The sequence below is a fragment of the Neolamprologus brichardi genome, chromosome 14 (assembly GCF_056152115.1).
Source record: "Neolamprologus brichardi isolate AB-2024 chromosome 14, ASM5615211v1, whole genome shotgun sequence".
Classification (NCBI taxonomy): domain Eukaryota; kingdom Metazoa; phylum Chordata; class Actinopteri; order Cichliformes; family Cichlidae; genus Neolamprologus; species Neolamprologus brichardi.
In genome coordinates, this window is record NC_142117.1 from 37,712,997 (window position 1) to 37,732,511 (window position 19,515).

The following is a 19,515-nucleotide window of genomic DNA, read 5'->3' on the forward strand; positions in this document are numbered from 1 at the left end:
CCAGCCCTGAAATCTTTTGGATTTTTGCTCACTAACAGCACCTTTTAAAAGTTATTCACTACATTTGATAATAAAATGAATAGAACATTTCAGATTCTATGCACTACCTATACAGCTACTTTTTACTTTAAGTATTAAAATCACATTGCTGATGAAGCAGTCATGTGAGATTTTATGTTGACATTGTTCAGGGTTTTTTTTCAGCTCTGGTCTCATAGATTCTGCTTCTGTTGTGCAATTATGACTCCTTTTAAAATGCATTACCTCTGTCTGGTGTTTTGGATGCTCACGTGTTCTTCACTTTTCCTGCTCTTTTAGTGTCCAATTAATCTACTGTACCTTTCATCTCATTTCCTCTCTCTGCTTCTTCCCTCTCCTGTCCTGGTTGTAAAAAGAATACAGTTCTAATCAAGGAATCCAAATATGTATTTTTTGATGTAAAGATTAGACATTTAACACATTATTTAGCAATTTATTTTAAACACTGGGTCAACTAAATTTGCATTTGAACACATTAACAAATATAAGATTGCATTATGATTGTCGGTTGATCAGACAGAGACAGTAGTGTTTCAGGTGTTACTTCACCTAGTGAAAAACTGATGCCTGAATACGGTTGCCCTTTACTAAACAATTCTTTTACCACTTCTGGGTCTATTCAAAACACAGAGCTAAAGACATGCCTGCACATCACTTTAGTTCCACTCTGCTGCCATCAGAGGGCAGCTTAGACTTGTAGTGATGTAGCCATGTCTGCATATTGTTACCACTGGAGGTTAATTAGAACAGATTACATCATTTTCAAAACTAGGCTGTAAAGAAACATAATTTTCTCAAAGGACTTATTTGATTCCAATTTGCTTCAAAGAAAAGAAAACAATATGTGTGCACTATTGTTCTTCTTGTATTTAAAACAATCTTATTCCTATAAAGCCAAAACGACCAATTCAGGACCATCCAGTCATTTCAATAGTTTGTAACTTATTAATGATTATTACTTTGAGTAATTCTTTTTCTCTGGTATCTGAAGATTATGAACAATATAGCCAAACACCTACTCTATACCTTGCTAGTTTTTTCTTTCTTTTGCTACATTCGAGTCAACCTCTGAACGCCACAGTTCTTTGCCCCAACTTGCACTTGCTGAACTGGTTTCATGAAGTTACAGTTTGATAGCAGCTTGGAGGAAAGAGAGCTGTCTGAGAAGTGTCTCTCCTGCTTTATGTTTTTGGCAATTATGGATCTAACTTTTTATTATCTGTGTTAATAAACTTTTAATAATTCAGTCAGATCATCGTAAAAGTCACTTTTGAAGCAGCTGTGTGTAGGATACAATGATCTGCTGGTGTGATGGATCCTGAAAGGAATAACCCAAGTAAGTCCTAATTATTAAATATTTATTTTTCTTGTATAATTTGTTGTCATTTTAAAGACAATCTTCAGCTTCAGTGTTGATTTTGCAGCAACTCACTCTCTCACTTCTTTTTTTTAATGTTAGGTGCATGCTCCAACAGGAAAAGGTAGTTTAAATCACAGTAACATCTGTTTGCATCGTTTCTCATCATATGAAATTGAAAACAACTACAAAAAATATATATATTCTTGCTCTGCTTATAGTTTGCAGCAGCAGAGACCTGAGGTTGGTGAATTTCGCTGCACAGAAAAGAGTCATCCTAAAGATGGACAAAACTCTGCAGATGAAAAGTAAAGACTGAAAAGTTATGCTTTCTGTTGTTGAGGCTGCACCAAGGCTCATTGTTGTTTTACTGACTGTTTCCCAAGTCTGCTCATCCGTGACATTCAGAGGTTTTTACAGAACTCCTTATGCCTGAAAAGCCATGCAAGTGTATTTGGCAGTACACCCTTTAGGAGAAATTCTTGGGAGTCAGTTTAGCTCAGTCGGTGCGCATGCAATAACATCTCACATAGTCCTTTGCTGCATGTCCTCCCCTTCTCTCTGTCGTCACTTTTCTGTCTGTCTGCTCTTATATCAAATAAAGGCTAAAATGCTTCCCCAAAAAATAATTTAATAAAAATAAATAAATAAAAACATACCATAGGATGATTTTCTGTTCTGTTACCCTAATTCAATTAATTCAATTTTGGTCTATTCCTTGAAAACATACTGGACCACTTTCACAGATAAGTCTACTCAGACTAACAACTGACATCCTATCCTTTTAATTCATTCTCTTTTATTATTTCAGGGTCTATCAGGAGAGTCCAAAGTCTCCTCAACCTCAACCCAGTTGTGTTTCCATGAAGAGCAACTGGTCAAAGTCTGAACCTCTTAGATTCAAAGATGGACAATCTTCTTCAGGAAAGACGTGAGATGTTGTTGAGATATAAGTGTTAAAGTTTGCACAGTTAGATTTTTATTTTTTTGAGTTTCTGATGCTCTTTCTTTTGATCTCAGTAGTCATCAGGAGAAAGCAAACTGCTCTGATCCCAGCTCTGTGTCCATGAAGAGCAACTGGTCAAAGTCTGAACCTCTTAGATTCAAAGATGGACAGTCTGGTTCAGAAAAAATGTAAGACTTGACTTACTGAAAAAAAAAAGATTAGATTTGGTTGGTTTAATAGTTATTAGAGAAGCCATGGGAACATTGAAAAGTGTGATTTTCTGTCGCTTCCATCTTTATTTTTTAAATTCCTCTTCTCTCTTCACACTTTTGTCAGTTTCACTAGCTTTGTTAGCCTTTTTAGAATTGTCTCTATGCATGCAGGTGATAGTCGTTAAGATGATGAGATCTGTGATGGGGTCTTTGAAATATAATCAGTGCAAGCATGACTTAATGCTTAATTTCTGTAGGCAGTGTGTGTATAATCTATAACAACACATTATGGATAATATTTTTCTTTGCAGAGATCTTGGGGACAAGTGTGAATCTGACAGTTTTTCATGTGGTCATAAAACTCCAAAGGATATGGACTCCATATTTATAGTATGTGATTGTTGAAAACCTTTTACCACTTTTAAAATCAATTAAAAATATCTTGCATTCTCATGATCCATGCAGTGCTATTCAGACTAGTGTTCACAAGTCATACAACTGATTGTGGTTCTATTCTTATCTGTTCATTCCGATACAGTTACTTGAGGAGAATATAGCAGGATTTGTGAAGACTGAACTGAAGAGGATCCAGGGGATTTTGAGCCAAGATGACTCTGAATATTTAGAGACTGGGAGTGAGGTTGAGGAAATGGGAGACATTAAGAAAAAAAAACAGTTGAGAAGCAGCAGAACAGCTTTTCTTGAAATCACGCTGCATTTTCTGAGAAGAATGAATCAGGAGGAACTAGCTGAGTCACTTCAGAGCAGTAAGACAACGCTGAGAAACAGTTGTTGAGAAAAAATATCAAAAGATTATACTAATGATACCATCCAGACTAGTATTCTGACAAGCACATATTTTTTGTTAAAATAGAATAGAATAGAATAGAATAGAATTCCACTTTATTGTCATGGCACATGTCACAAGTACAAGGCAACGAAATCCAGTTTGCATCCATCCAGAAGTGCTTTAGCCATGATATAGATATATTACAAAATATATATGAGCAATAATATACGTATATAGATATATTACAGAAATGGGTCTGTTATAGGTATAAGGGGAAAAAATGGGTCTATTATGGGTATGTTACAATGTATACGGTATGAAGGTATGTTATGAATATGCTATAAGTATGTACAGGCTGTAGTGGGTATACAAGCTTTGTACAGGCTATGAACAGGATATAAATATGAAACTATACAGAAATATGCAAGTTATAAACAGTTGTAAACAGTTGTAGAATTATAATTATCATATTGTACAGAATGATTGTTTATACAGAATTATACAGTAGTGCCGTTAAGATAAATGAAATATGTAGCTACTTTTTACAGAGGCTATATAAAGTGCTAGTGGTTGTGTGTATGTTCAGTCCATGAGTTTAATGTGGGTCAGATGTCAGGAGTTCAGGAGTCTGACAGCTGTGGGGAAGAAGCTGTTCTGGTACCTGGTGGTCTTAGTCCAGAGGCTCCTGTAGCGCCTCCCAGAGGGCAGGAGGGTGAAGAGTCTATGTGATGGGTGACTGGGGTCTTTGATGATTTTCCCAGCCCTTTTCAAACACCGCTTCCTGTAGATGTCATTTATGGCAAGAAGTGTTTTCACGACCCTCTGCAACGCCTTCCGGTCTGAAGCAGAGCAGTTCCCGTACCAGACTGTTATACAGTTGGTCAGGATACTCTTGATGGTGCAGCGATAGAAGTTCACCAGGATGTATGAGGACAGGTGGTTCTTCCTCAGAGTCTTCAGGAAGAAGAGGCACTGGTGAGCCTTCTTGACCAGCTTGGATCAGTTGGTCGTCCAGATGAGATCCTCGGAGATGTGGACTCCCAGGAACTTGAAGCTGCTCACACGCTCCACAGCCATCCTTTTAATGTAGATGGGTGGATGTGGGTCAGCATTCCTCCTGTAGTCCACGATAAGCTCCTTGGTCTTCTTGGTGTTGAGCAGCAGGTTGTTTGTGTCGCACCACTTAGCCAGACGATCCACCTCCTCTCTGTAGGCGGTGGTGTCACCGTGGTGTCATCTGCAAACTTAATGATGGTGTTGGAACCATCAGTAGGTCTGCAGTCATGGGTGAAGAGGGAGTAGAGGAAAGGGCTCATCACACAGCCTTGTGGTACACCTGTGTTCATTGTGATTGTAGATGATCAGCGGTTATCCAGCCGGACATGTTGGGGCCGGTTGGACAGGAAGTCCAGTAACCATTTGCACATGAGGGAACTGATGCCTAGGTCTGTCAGTTTCCTGATGAGTTGTGAGGGGAGGATTGTATTGAATGCTGAACTGAAGTCTATAAACAGCATTCTGGCGTAGGTGTTGTTGTTGTGGCATGAACTGTTGTGGCAGTGTTCGGCAGCCTCGCCTCTGTCAGTGCGCCCCAGGGTGGCTGTGGCTACAATGTAGCTGCCATCACCAGTGTGTGGATGTGTGCGTGAATGGGTGGATGACTGGTTGTGTAAAGCGCTTTGGGGTCCTTAGGGACTAGTAAAAAAGCGCTATATAAATACAGGCCATTTACCATTTACCATTTGTCCAGGTGTGAGAGGACAGAGTGCAGCGTGATGGAGACTGCACCCTCTGTGCTCCTGTTCTGACGGTATGCAAATTGGTGGGGGTCCAGGGTGGGGGGGGGGAGACAGGATTTGAAGTGTGCCAGGACCAGCTGCTCTAAGCACTTTGTGATGATGGGGGTGAGTGCTACTGGACGGTAGTCGTTGAGGCTTGATGGGTTGGAGTTTTGGGTATCGGGACGATGGAGGTGGATTTGAAGCAGACTGGTACCACAGCGTGGGCCAAGGACAGGTTGAATATGTCTGTCAGCACTCCTGCAAGCTCCCCAGAACACGCTCTGAGAACACGCCCGGGGATGCCATCAGGACCTGAAGCCTTTTGGACATTAATCCTGCTCAGCACCGCTCGTACATCGGTGGGGGAAAGAGTCAGTGGGTGGTGGTCCGGCGTCACATCTGCTTTGGTTGTAGTTGTAGGATTCCCTCGCTCAAAACGAGCATAAAAGTTGTTGAGCTTGTTGAGGAAGGAGACATCAGAGGATGCGCAGGAGTGTTTGGTGGTCCTGTAGTCTTTAATGGTCTGGAGTCCTTGCCACATGCATTGGGGGTTGGAGTTGGAGAAATGTTCTTCTACCTCTTCTAGGCTTTTAATAACTTTTATAACTTGCATAATGAAATGTCAAGCATAAACACTGACTTGAATATTGTTTACATGTTTATATGAAGTATTTTAGAGTATTTTACTATGGATCCATGCAGTTGGAATAAATGCAAAATGTCATTATCTTGCTTAAATAACCACAATTTACGGAAAAGTCTGGATAGCACTAGATTTACTATAAATCCTTAAGTATTTATGGTGTTAGTTATCCATGCCTTGTGCACAAATATATAATGAATATAAATGATGGCTGTAATGCAGATCAGACAATTTAAGCAATTCAAAATCATATTAACAAATAAAAGCCCAGACCCATTTTTACAGTCAGGAAAACTATGGGGGATTAAATTCTGAAACTTTAACAGAAACTTACCTCATTTTCCCATAAGAACCCCCAGTGACACCTCTGTCCCCGTTTGTCCTTATGGGTTAAACATGTGTTCTTGTATTTAAATGACTTGCTAATTCACCTTTACATTCTGTTCTGATTTACATTTTACTTGACATTCAATTTTTTAAAAAATGGGTTTGTACAAATTTGGCAAAAACACTCATTATTATTTCTGTTGATTGTTGATTCAGAAACCTACACCATCAACTGCCAGCGGAAACTCAAATGTAATCTCAAGAAGAAGTTCCAGGTTGTGTTTGAGGGAGTTGCTAAAGCTGGAAATCCAACGCTCCTCAATGAGATCTACACAGAGCTCTACATCACAGAGGGAGAGACTGGAAAGATTAATAATGAACATGAGATCAGACAAATTGAAGCAGTATTTAGGAAAAGAGACAAAATGGAAACAACAATCAGATGTGAAGACATCTTTAAACTCTCACCTACAAGAGATAAACCAATCAGAATCGTGCTGACGAAGGGAGTGGCAGGCATTGGGAAAACAGTCTTAACACAGAAATACACTCTTGACTGGGCTGAAAAAAAATCCAATCAGGACATTCAGTTTATATTTCCATTTACTTTTAGGGAGCTGAATGTGCTGAAAGAGAAAAAGTTCAGCTTGAGGAAACTTCTTCATCACTTCTTTTCTGAAACAAAAGGAGAAACCTACAACTATGACAAGCCCCAAGTTGTGTTCATCTTTGATGGTCTGGATGAGTGCCGCCTTCCTCTGGACTTCAAACACAATAAAACATTGAGTGATGTAACAAAGTCAACTTCACTGGATGTGCTGCTGACAAACCTTATCAGTGGTAAACTCCTTCCCTCTGCTCGCCTCTGGATAACCACACGACCTGCAGCAGCCAATCAGATACCTGCTGAATGTGTCCACATGCTGACAGAGGTCAGAGGATTTACTAATTCACAGAAGGAAGCATACTTTCAAAAGAGATTTAAAGATAAAATGCAGGGCAGTATTGTCCTCCAAAACATCAAGAGATCACGAAGCCTCCACATCATGTGCCACATCCCAGTCTTCTGTTGGATCACTGCTACGGTTCTGGAAGATGTGCTGATAACCAGAGAGGGAGGACAGCTGCCCAAGACCCTGACTGAGATGTACATCCACTTCTTGGTAGTTCAGGCAAAACTAAAGAACATAAAGTATGATGGAGGAGCTGAGACAGATCCACACTGGAGTCCAGAAACCATAAGAATGACAGAGTCTCTGGGAAAACTGGCTTTTGAGCAGCTTCAGAAAGGAAACCTGATCTTCTATGAATCAGACCTGACAGAGTGTGGCATCGATATCAGAGCAGCCTCGGTGTACTCAGGAGTTTTCACACAGATCTTCAAAGAGGAAAGAGGACTGTATCAGGAAAAGGTGTTCTGCTTCGTCCATCTGAGCGTTCAGGAGTTTCTGGCTGCTCTTCACGTCCATCTGACCTTCATCAATTCTGGGGTCAATCTGCTGTCTGATGTACAGTCTAAATCCAAATGGTCTGGACTATTTAACAAGGACAACACATATGCAAAGTTTTACCAGAGTGCTGTGGACAAAGCCTTGGAGAGTCCGAATGGACATCTAGATCTCTTCCTCCGCTTCCTCTTGGGTCTTTCGCTGGAAACCAACCAGGCACTCCTAGCAGGCTCTGCTATGCCAGCACAGCAAGGAAGTTGCTCAAAAGTGAACCAGAAAACAAATCAGTACATCAAGAAAATAATCAGAAAAAAAATCTCTCCAGAGAGAAGCATCAATCTGTTCCACTGTCTGAATGAACTGAATGACAGTTCTCTAGTGGAAGAAATTCAGCAATCACTGAGGTCAAGAAGTCTCTCCTCAAACCAACTATCACGTGCTCATTGGTCAGCACTGATCTTCATCTTACTGTCATCAGAAGAAGATTTGGATGTGTTTGACCTAAAGAAATACTCTGCATCAGAGGAAGCTCTTCAAAGGCTGCTGCCAGTGGTCAAAACCTCCAGCACAGCTCTGTAGGTTGATCTTATATATAACATAAAAAATTCCCCTCTCACCCCTGCGGAGCAGTCTTTGTCCTTCAAGCTTGGGTCCTCTGCCAGAGGCCTGGGAGCTTGAGGGTCCTGCGCAGTATCTTAGCTGTTCCTAGGACTGCTCTTTTCTGGACAGAGATCTGGAATGTTGTTCCTGGGATCTGCTGGAGCCACTCGGCTATCTTGGGGGTCATTGCACCATTGGCATACATAGAACGCCGTCACCATTAGTTATGGCATGCATGCCCTGCCTGCTAGCATCTTGCGCCCTACTGTTATGTGCTGGATTGTCTCAGGGGCATCTTTACACAGCCTGCACCTGGGGTCTTGCCTGGTGTGGTAGACTCCAGCCTCTATGGATCTTGTACTTAGAGCTTGTTCCTGTGCTGCCATGATTAGTGCCTCTGTGCTGTCTTTCAGTCTAGCTTTGTCCAGCCACTGGTAGGATTTCTGGATGCCAGCCACTTGGTGCAATGACCCCCAAGCAAGGCGAGTGGCTCCAGCAGATCCCAGAAACAACATCTGAGATCTCTGTCCAGAAGAACGTAGTCCTAGGAACAACTAAGATACTGCACAGGACCCTCAAGCTCCTGGGCCTCTGGTAGAGGGCCTGAGTTTGAAGGATAAAGACCGCCCCCGCAGGGGCAAGAGGGGAGTTTTGTTTTTTGTTTTTTTTAATGAATGACAAAATAAAACTTGAATCTACTTATATGACTTCTGTCTTTTCCCCACTGGTACTTATTTCAGGCTGAGCGGCTGTAAGCTGACAGAGAAAAGCTGTTCATTTTTGGCAACAGTTTTTAACTCCCAGTCATGTAATTTGACTAAGCTAAACCTGAGTAACAACAACCTGCAAGATCCAGGAGTGATTTCACTCTGTGCTGGACTGCGGAGTCCAAACTGTCAAGTGAAAACTCTCAGGTTTGATAAAGTTTGCATGTGCTTATGTGTTTCTTGTAAGATTTGTGTTATGTGTAGACATACATTTGTTATGAATTTGCACTCTATGCAGTTCTAATTTTGGTGTTTTAAAACTGTTTACAACCTACATGTAGTTTATTAAGGCACTAAAGATCTCGGATAAACTTATTAAATGTCTGAAATAAAAACAAATGTGTTTCTTTTAACATTTAGGTTGGAACAAACCAGTCTCACAGAGGCATGCTGCGAGGATCTCTCATCAGTCCTCAGCACCCAGTCCTCCAGTCTGATAAACCTGTCCCTGAATTATAACAAGCTGGAGGATTCTGGAGTGAAGCTGCTTTCTGTTGGCTTGGGCAGTCTACAGTGTAAACTCGAAGTTCTCAGGTTAGATTGATGAAGAAAGTTTTAGTCATATTACTGTCTAGGTTATAAAGAAAGGGTATCATGAATATGGTAGTTCATGCCACAGCCATAAATACAAAAATATGTTAAAAGGCATATGCCATCATTGGGAAATACATACCTATATTCCTGCAGCTTGACAGTGGGCATTACTTGAGAAAATTAAATTATGAACATGTAACTCTGCCCATTGTTTCAGCATAATGAAAAAATATCCATGCATCTGTCATAGACACAACAGAATAAGCAGAGATACCCAGAGCTCACCTCCTTCAGCTCAAGCCAGCCAAGAAACATAATCTCCCTAGTGTGTTCTGGGTCTGCCCCAGGGTTTCCTTCCATGCTCCCCCTCAACTGTCTTCTTTCAGTTTAGAAGACTCTAGGCTGTCCTCTGAACTCAACCTGAATGACCAAGCTTCACATCCTGTATATAAGGGAGAGCCCAGAAACGCTAGGGAGAAAGCTAATTTGTCTGCGATCAACCAAAGTTCTTAGCCATATTCCCAAGATATGGTATAGTGGTTTGTTGCACTGTGGATTGGGTGGTGGTCAGGGCCATCTGCCAAGACTGTTTAGACTAGTAGATAGTTAAGAAAACATTATTAAGAAAATACCAGCATGATAAATGTTTAATTCTTTTAAACAGCCAGCAGGGAGCAACTTCTCTGATATATAAAAAAAAGAAGTCTGAGAAAGTAAGTTTAAAAAAAGTAAGTAAAACTTTATTTATATGGCACCTTTAAAGATAAAAGATCACAAAGTGCTTCACACAGGGATAACAAAGTATAAAACAAAACAGACAACAGTTAACAAAATGCAATTCTAAAAAGACGTGTTTTTAGTTGTTTAGAAGCTACTGAGTCCAGAGATCTTAAGCTCAGTGGGAGAGAGTTCCACAGTCTCCCTTAGTTCTCAGCCTTGTATGATGAATGACAAGTAGACCATGATTACATGACCTAAGAGACCTGCTAGGAACATGAGGCTGTAGAAGTTCAATGATGTAGACAGGTGCTTGATCATGAAGAGCTCTATAAGTCAGTACCAGAATCTTGAAGTGGACTCTAAACTCAATGGGGAGCCACTGCAGCTGTATTAGCAACGGTGTCAGATGTAAATACTTAGATGTTTTGGTCACAAGTCTTGCTGCGGCATTTTGAACAATCTGTAGATGCTCCAAGGAGTTTTTGTTTAAACATGTAAACAGTGAATTACAGTAGTCCAGTCTTGATAAAATGAAAGCATGAATGATAATCTCCAGTTCAGTGTGAGATACAATAGGGCTTAGTTTAGAAATGTTTCTTAAGTGATAAAATCAGGACTGAACCAAAGATTTGACATGAACATCCAAGTGAGGTCAAAGATTACCCCTAGGTTCCTGATAGACAATTTCACAAATGTTGCAAGGGGACCAAAAGCATTCATTATCTTAGGTACATGTCTATCAGGGGCATACAAGGACTTCAGTCTTTCCTGGAATCTAAGCACTCATTAAAAATCTGTAGCTTAGAAACATCTTGAGACTTAAAAGAAATGAATAACTGGATATCGTCTGCGTAGCAGTGGTAGCAAATGTTCTCAAAGGGGCTCAAAACATGCTGGAGGGGAAGTAGATATATTAAGAACTATAGAAAACAGAAAATGCTCCCACTGCTCACTTTCTCGCTTCAGCGAACACTTTGTGAAGAGTTTATGGTCTCAATTCCTGGAAGCTAAGACCAAGTACAAAACCATAAGTGAACCACTTGTTTTGGCTGAAAAAAAGAAAGAAATTAAACAATGTCCAAGATACTAGAGACCGGTGGCTGTGGCTCAGGTGGTAGAGCAGATCAGCTACTGATTAGAAGGTTGGTGGTTCGATCCTTGGCTTCCCTAGTCTGCATGCCAAATATCCTTGGGCAAGATACTAACCCCAAGTTGCTCTCTGATGTGTTCATCGGAGTGTGAATGTTTATTAGTTTGTACTTGAGTTTAGAAGTGCTGGGGTGAATGAGGCATGTTGTATACAGTGCTTTGAGTAGAAAAGTGCTATATAAGAATCAGTTCATTTACCAGTCCAAGATACAAAATAAAAATCTCCAGGCAAAGCAACACACATGGGGAAACAGGAAGGCAAGGACAACAGCATTAAAGGATAAATGGAAAACACAGAAAATCTATACTAGGAGACACTTAGGGAAACAGGTTGGGAACAAGGAACACCTGAAACTAATTAAAGGTAACAAGACTGGGGAATAGGGGAACTGGCAACACGACATGGACAAACAGCTACCAAAATAAAATAGGCACTCACAACCTAAACATAGAGATAAGACTATAACAGACTACTCTGATTAATGGGGAGGCTTGTGCCAGGAAGGGCATCCGGCATAATTTATTATGTGTGCAGGAGGGAAGGGAAGCAGGGCCAGGAGTTGTTGTGCCATGGTGTAGATGGGAGGAGAAATGGAGTAGGAGTAAGTATTGCTTGCTTTGCTTGTCCTGACAGAACACTAATGAAAATGAATATATCACAGTGACACTTAAACTTGGAGCCATGAGAGAGATGGTTTGGACATGTACAGAGGAGGGATAGTGGATATAGTGGGGAAAAAAGAGGAAGGAAAGAGGAAAAGATGAAGACCACAGTGAAATTCATGGTTGTAGCAAAGGAGAACATGCAGAGGGATGGTATGACAGGGGATCATGTTGGGATGAGGTGAGGTAGATGGAGCTTATCTGCTGTGGTGACCTTTGAATGGAGCAGCTGAAAGGAAAATGATTTTATATTAACATATATAATATTGGGGGGGTTTCTTCCTTCTCTTTTAAACATTCAGGTTGGTTGCCTGTGATCTATCAACAGTAAGCTGTGGCATTTTGACTTCAGTGCTCAACTTCCAGTCCTCCAGGCTGACAGAGCTGGACATGAGTTTCAACTGTCTGCAAGATTCAGGAGTCAAGCAGCTCTGTGTTGGCTTACAGAGTCCATACTGTGGACTAAAAACTCTCAGGTCAGTGGGGTAACTGCAATATTGCATAGGCCTATTGATTGCTCTCTCATTTGTAATGTCTCCAGTTTTCATTTGTTCAATATTATCTGTTAGAATTCTCAGTTCAGTTGAATTCAGTTTATATAGTGCCTAATCACAACAGCAGTACCTTAAAACACTTTGTATTTTAAGGCAAAGACTCACAATAATATATCAAATGTGCTTTTTTTCAGCCTTAGCTACTGTGGTCTGTCAGAGAAAAGCTGTGGATATCTGGCTTCAGCTCTCAGAGTCTGTCATCTGACAGTTCTTGATTTAAGTAGCAATGACCTGCTGGATTCAGGAGTGGTGATGCTCTCTGCTGGACTACGAAATCCTTACTGTAAACTGAAGGCACTCAGGTCAGATCTCTTCAACTGAACACCTTGGCTGTGTTCTTAGTATTAGACTTTTTTTTGTTTGTTTGTTTTTAGCTGGCTGAAACTGGTGGATTGCCTGAACTGGGTCTTCAAAATCTCTGTCTTCATCAGTATTGACGTGGTACTCATCCACCTCATTCTATAGTAGTCTGTCAGTCTTACTCTTAAATCTATAAACTTGAATAACTTGAATGTATTCACTTAGGTACTTGACTTACTCCCAAACCAACAGAGTACCAGATCTGACCTTCATTTCCACTGACACCCGACTGAAAGTAAAGCCTGGCTGAATACAGTACCATGACACTTTCCTCATTAATGGTGGTGGCTATAACATTCTGTAACAAGAAAACAATTTACTATCTGGGATCTACTAAAGTTTATAGTACTTCAATCAAAGCAAAAATTATAATTTTTTCAGTGTTTAATCTGAGAAATTTAGAACTTTGCATTTACAAATACTGACTTTATATAAAAATGTACATAGCTGTTTTCAACTCAGTATTTTGAAGGCTCCACCATAACTGTATTTTATTTATTTATTTTGGCAGGTGGCAGGTAATTTAGCCACACCCCTAACATGAACCCTTATCAGTATTCCAAGTGAAAAAAATGTACTCCTTGTACAGTATTTTTTGTTTGCTTCTTTGTTTTTGTACCAGGGTTTCAACATGTTCATTTTTACTGTAAAGTTGGATAATTTAGTTTGGTGATTGCTGTAACACGCACCAACCACCATACAGCCTCTTATGGCAAGATCTCTCTGCAGAGAAGATATGGAACATAGTTCATTTGAGCTCAGCATCCCCAGGCTCCACTGGAATGCTGTCAAAGTTCTACCTGAGGTAGAAATTAAAGATCTCCATAACCATGTCCTCTGCCAAGTGCCAAGCCTACTGAGCGTCTTCCCCTGCCACCCGATCCCTATCAAATGATTACCACCAGCTGGTGAATGCTATAATTCAGATCTTCCCTTCACCTGAGTGTCCAAGACAAACAGCCATAGATCTGATGGCATAATTGCAAAACTGATCATTTTGGAATAAGTTGGACGAAGTGGCCTGAGACCTAGGCCCCTGTCACAGTAACACTGTCCTGGGCAGGGTATCGTGGTCTAGAGTTGTAAAAATCTTTTCTATTCACGCCAGGCAACAACTCGATGAGAAGTAGTTTTTATTCCAGAAGTGTTCAGAGTTCAGCTGTGTTGTTAAAACTATATCAGCAGCTTATGAAATGAAAAAGTGGTTACAATTAACATGCACATGACCTGCACCACTTTGTTTATTATCTTGATTTTTTTCATAAATGGTTGGATGGTCAGTCCCTTTTCATAAAGGCTGGTCCCAGTATATACTATGCTGAAGGAAGCAATGAAGCTCCTTTAATTAGTATTTGGAAAAATTGGAACAGCTGCCATCCAGATACTTCTGGGTGACGTCTATCAGTTAGGAACCTTGCTAACCAAAACAGACAATTGGAATGCACCGTAAAAGTAAGGCATAGGAGATAAAGAAAATCAGGAATTCAGACATCTAAACAGTAGGCAATTATGGGAAATCAGTGCTACATGTTGGGGCCTTTTTTGTGTCCTTTTTGCCAAATATAACATGACATTTTCCCTTTGTGTGTGCGTTTACAGTCTGTCGGGCTGTCAGATAACAGAAAAAGGATGTCCTTCTTTGGCCTCAGCCCTGACATCCAACCCCATCCATCTGCAAGAACTGGACATGAACTACAATCATCTTGGTGACTTTGGCGCAATGCTTCTTACTGCTAAACTGGAGGATCCCCAATGCAGACTGGAAACACTCAGGTATGGAGAGCCTTGCTTTAATCCAGAGATATATAAAGAAGCACCAGGAAAGAATTTTTGATAACTGTGAAACCAGACAAATTCATGGTTCATCCCATAGAAGAAAAATTGAAAAACACTGAGGCTGCCATTCCCACCAGTCGAAAATAGTTATGTCTTTATGGTTCATTGTGCTTATTAATGAAATGAAAATTTGCATTTTTCATATGTTGAAGCAGTGGTGCATCCATGATAACCAGTTTTATCTGTTAGTTGTTTTGATGATCAACCTGATGCTAATTTATATTCCTTTAGATTTAACGCTGTTGATTAATGAATACTGCATTTATTTGCTAACAGCTTGTTTCTGTAGTTGCTTGTGGCTTAGAAAAGCACTGTTGCCTCACAGCAAGAAGGTCCTGGGTTTGACTCCACCATTGGCCAGTCCCTTTCTGTGTTTGCATGTTCTCTCTATGTCTGTGTGGGTTCTGTTTGGGTACTCTTTGGATTGTGTGACTCTCTCCCACAGTCCAAAGACATGCAATTATTAGGGTTTGATTAATTGGTAACTCTAAATCGCCCATAGATGCGAATGTGAGCGCGAATGGTTGTCTGTCTCTCTGTGTTGGCCCTGCGTCAGATTCCTTTTCCATATGGGACAGACTAAAACCCCCACATGACCCTGATAGGGATAAGTGGAAGAGAATGGATGGATGGAAGCATGTTGGTCTGATATTGTTTACTTTTTATTTCAGGCTGGACCACAATGGAGCACAGAGGTTAAAAACAGATCTTAGAAAGTGTAAGTAATTAATTAGTGAAAACTTTTTTTTAATTGGAAAGTTTCCTGCTCAGAAAGTGTCATTATTTTGTCAAACCTTATCTTTGTAATATATTGTTACAAGCATGTTGTTGGTAATGACTGAGAGAATAGGCATATTGTACAAATGTGCATACTTTATACCTGAGCATCAGTGTCATGAAAACAAAGCTGCCTTGATTTGATGAAGCTAAGCTTGTAAGTTACAGCCAACGGTTTAACTGCTTACATGTTAGCTTTTACTGTAGAAAGTAACCCAGACAGCACCCTCATTCGCCATGATGATGGGATTACAGAGGAACGTAGTCAGTAAAACATGTTCTATCTAAGGGTGCCTTTAGAAAAATCGATGTCCTGATTTAAATTGATTTTAGTTAGAATAACGTGATATCGATTCATTAAATCCAGAAATCAATTTTTAAATATAAATGTATTTTGCCAGAAACACCAGAATCTCAGCTTAAAGTTCACAAAATTATTTCAACAACCACCAAACAGCTAGAACGGTAACAATGAAAGAGCAGGTAAAAGGAAAACGATGTAAACACAAAGCATGACTTGTTCACCTGATGGCACGTATGCGGCCACACCGTTGGTGCTGAAAGCCAACAATCTCACAGATTCTGAAGCTGCAGGTTTCGTCACTCTCCAACCAAAATTTTGTGCTGTGCCTCTCATTTTAAACTTTAGAGCACATACAGTAATGTAATGCAAAAAAGTAATCATTTAAATTATCAAGTCAAACTTTCAATGGTCAACAAAAGTGCTAAATAAATAACATAAAGTAATGTATCACTAAAAACATCACCAAAAACCCAACTGAGAAAATTAATAAATAAAAAGTTAAGCAGTAAAACAAAAAATTGACAACCTGGATTGAAGGTTTTGGTGCTTTAAAATATAACAAATGTAACAAAAATTCACAATTCAACCCTTAATCTCAAATTCACTAAAATCATATTAGCAAGTGCTAATTTAACAGCACAAAAGCAAATAACAAAACTCACATTTCCAGAACACAAAAATATCTCCATACCTGCAAAATACAGAGAAACATGAGCTGTGCATGTTGTGCATCAGCTTTTTTTTTTAACCTGCTGCTAGTAATCAGGCTAATTTGGCTTGCTAGCGCTACAGTTGTTATCCTCAAGATAAAAATCATTGAAAACTTAAGTTAGTGAACTCAGCCCTCTGCAAGACTCACAACAAACAAGTTGGATATTAAACAGAACAAAATGCAGCAGTTGGGTCATTCTAATTACAACTAATGACCTCAAAAGACTGTTATTAGCCCACATTTGGGAAAGGAGAGAAATATTTCTTGTATAAAATAGGCTGATTCTATATCATCAGCCACGGTGTCTATGTTGTTGGCTGCTCACTGTGCTCAAAATCACTGCAGTTAGAAAAATAGCTTTTTGTAGCAAGTGTGATTAACTAAATTTTGTTAAAGCTCCTTGTTTTATCAGTTTCTAATCTTTTCTTCAATCAGATGCCTGCTGTCTCACACTGGACAATAATACAGTCCACAAGAACCTTGCTCTGAAGGCAGACAAGAAGACGGTGTTGGGGTCAAAACAGCCAGTTTTACAGTCAAGATGGGAATTCCTGCCTTTAACTCCAGATATATTTTATAACTGGGAACAGGCACTATGTACAGAAGGTCTCACTGGACGTTGTTACTGGGAGGTAATGTGGAGAGGGATTGTTTCCATAGGTGTGACTTACAAGGGCATCCAGAGGAAAGGTGAGGATAAATCCTACTGGCTTGGGGGAAATGAGAGGTCCTGGATACTACTCTGCCATAAGGATAATTACTCCGTGTGGCACAATTATAGTCAAAAAGAGATACCATTTCACCCCAACAATAAAGGCTCTTGCTTTAGAATTGGAGTGTACATGGACTGGCCAGCTGGCATTCTGTCCTTCTTTGATGTCTCCTCTGACACTCGGATCCACCTCCACACCTTTCTCTGCAAGTTCACTGAGCCCCTCTACCCTGCACTTTGGTTCTGGTTTACAGTTGAAATGCACAAGTGCTCAGCAGCTTTGTGTGACCTGCAGGAATGGGAGTAACCAACTGTTTATGACAACTGTAGTTTAATCTATCTATTGATTGAACTTTGTACATATGTTAAGGCAAATGGGAGCAGAATTTCCAGTAAATTATGCCATGTAAACACTACCAGCCATGCAAGAGTCTTGGCTAAGTGAAAGCAACAAAATAAGATTTTTGGCACATTTTTAGGTTTAAAGGAGGATCTAGTCTGCTCATATCCAGCTCCATATTTTTATACTTGGACTCCACTAGACTAGCTTTGCATGAGTACCGTATTTTTCGGACCATAAGGTGCATCGGATTATAAGGCGCATTAAGCGAAACAAAATGGTCCGATAAGTCAAACTTTACTCTTTAGTTATAAATTTATTTGGGACAGTGCATGTTAATGAACATACATGTAAAAAAAAAAAAGAAATTACATGAATGTAAACATACCAGATTATAGCCAAAGGCTAATTTCCATCTGTTGTCCAAAAAAACTCAGCTCATTCTTCTTGCTTCCTCCACTTACGTACCATTGATTCATTAATGTTGAATTCTCTGTCAGCTTCTCTATTCCCTTGTAGTTGCAGTATATTAATGTCTAACCTCGTATTGTGGATGGATTATCTCAGTTGTTCTCCTGGCTGAAGTTTGGTCCGTTTACAGCATCCTGTCCCTAACCATCGGGAACCCTCACGTTAACTTTTATCGAGTGGAAAAAAGTTAGCGTTCATCCTCCAGCTTCACTGTGTTTATGTTATGCTAACATAGCTGTGTAGCTAGCCACCACGTAGCACATCATTATATACCAGCTAGTCCAACTTCAGTAACCCTACAAACATCACTGCTGTTTAGTTTTCTGTCTTCATTTATGTTGGAAGTGATAGCAGAGCTGTACGTTTGAATTCTTTCAGAAATCTCTCAGTCAGAACATGCTATATCATGTTTAGGTGTAAACTGGCGAGCTAACTTCTTGCTAACTTCTAACTCTGTTAAATGTAATAAATTCTGTTTTCATGGATGCCTGGATGTTAAACTTAATTGTTACACCTGGTAAAGCAGCAACGCTGATCATTTTATTACAGATGAAAGAATTTAGACAGTTTTTAACTCTCAGTGATGCTGCAGTGTTTGTTTGACTTTGGGACAGAGTTTAGGACCCAGATTACTCCACGAGGCTCCTGACTACGGTAACCGTTACAATCCAACAATCCATCAAGTGGTGCGGCTTCATAGCTTACCAAAGTCTACTAAAATATTTTTTGACAGATTTTTGAGCGCCGTGTAGCACATAAAATCAGTTCGAGGTCAGTAAGCACAACCAGAATTCATACATAAGGAGCACTGTTGATCTTTGAGAAAATTAAAAGATTTTAAGTGCGCCTTATAGTGCAGAAAATACAGTTTAAAATAATATTTTTTCACACTATGTTGCAGCCTCTCAGTTCATCCTCTGTCTGGAACAAGCCATTTTAGCCAATTCACATTTAATCAAACTTGCTTCTGGTTTCCCTGTTCCATAGGGGGTGTGCTCAAGCTTTTCTGGAATTAATGGGTCTTTTTTGAACTGGAAAGTAAAAATGTAGCTTGTGTGGTAAATATTTTTCTCCATACCACAAGAACATGTAGAGCATATTATTATATTACTCATCAATATATTCATAATGATGCAATGATGTGTCCTTCTCGTTTCTTTATGTCTATCTGCTGATCATAATGATACTGTTATCAGTAAATTGGATAATAAACAGTTTATCCTCACCTTTCAGGTACCTGAACTTTTTGTGTTCTCTTGCTCTGATCCTGATTTAAGTCTGAATGCTTTCCAAAGGAAATGATGTCTAACTATGATATATCTATGATATATAAGGCTTTCGCTGCATACTCTACGTGACAGTAAGTGTGAGTGAAGGACTTTATTTTTCTAATATTAGCACCACATCCTCATTTGGTGCCAAATCACCATTTACATTTTTAATTAATGAAAAAAAGGAAACATTGAGACAAAC

General features: G+C 39.8%; 1 protein-coding gene across 1 annotated transcript; it reads left to right on the forward strand.

Annotated features, from left to right (window-relative positions):
* The first annotated feature begins 1,249 nt into the window (after positions 1 to 1,249).
* On the forward strand, positions 1,250 to 17,538 carry LOC148099669 (NACHT, LRR and PYD domains-containing protein 3-like). The gene is made up of 15 exons (XM_087851762.1): positions 1,250 to 1,375; positions 1,499 to 1,520; positions 1,618 to 1,704; positions 2,208 to 2,327; positions 2,417 to 2,530; positions 2,866 to 2,944; positions 3,093 to 3,321; positions 6,312 to 8,118; positions 8,884 to 9,057; positions 9,271 to 9,444; positions 12,279 to 12,452; positions 12,665 to 12,832; positions 14,490 to 14,663; positions 15,398 to 15,444; positions 16,955 to 17,538. Exons 1-15 carry the CDS (start codon positions 1,351 to 1,353, stop codon positions 17,536 to 17,538), a joined length of 3,978 nt encoding a protein of 1,325 aa, XP_087707888.1. The 5' UTR covers positions 1,250 to 1,350.
* The last annotated feature ends 1,977 nt before the right edge of the window (positions 17,539 to 19,515 follow it).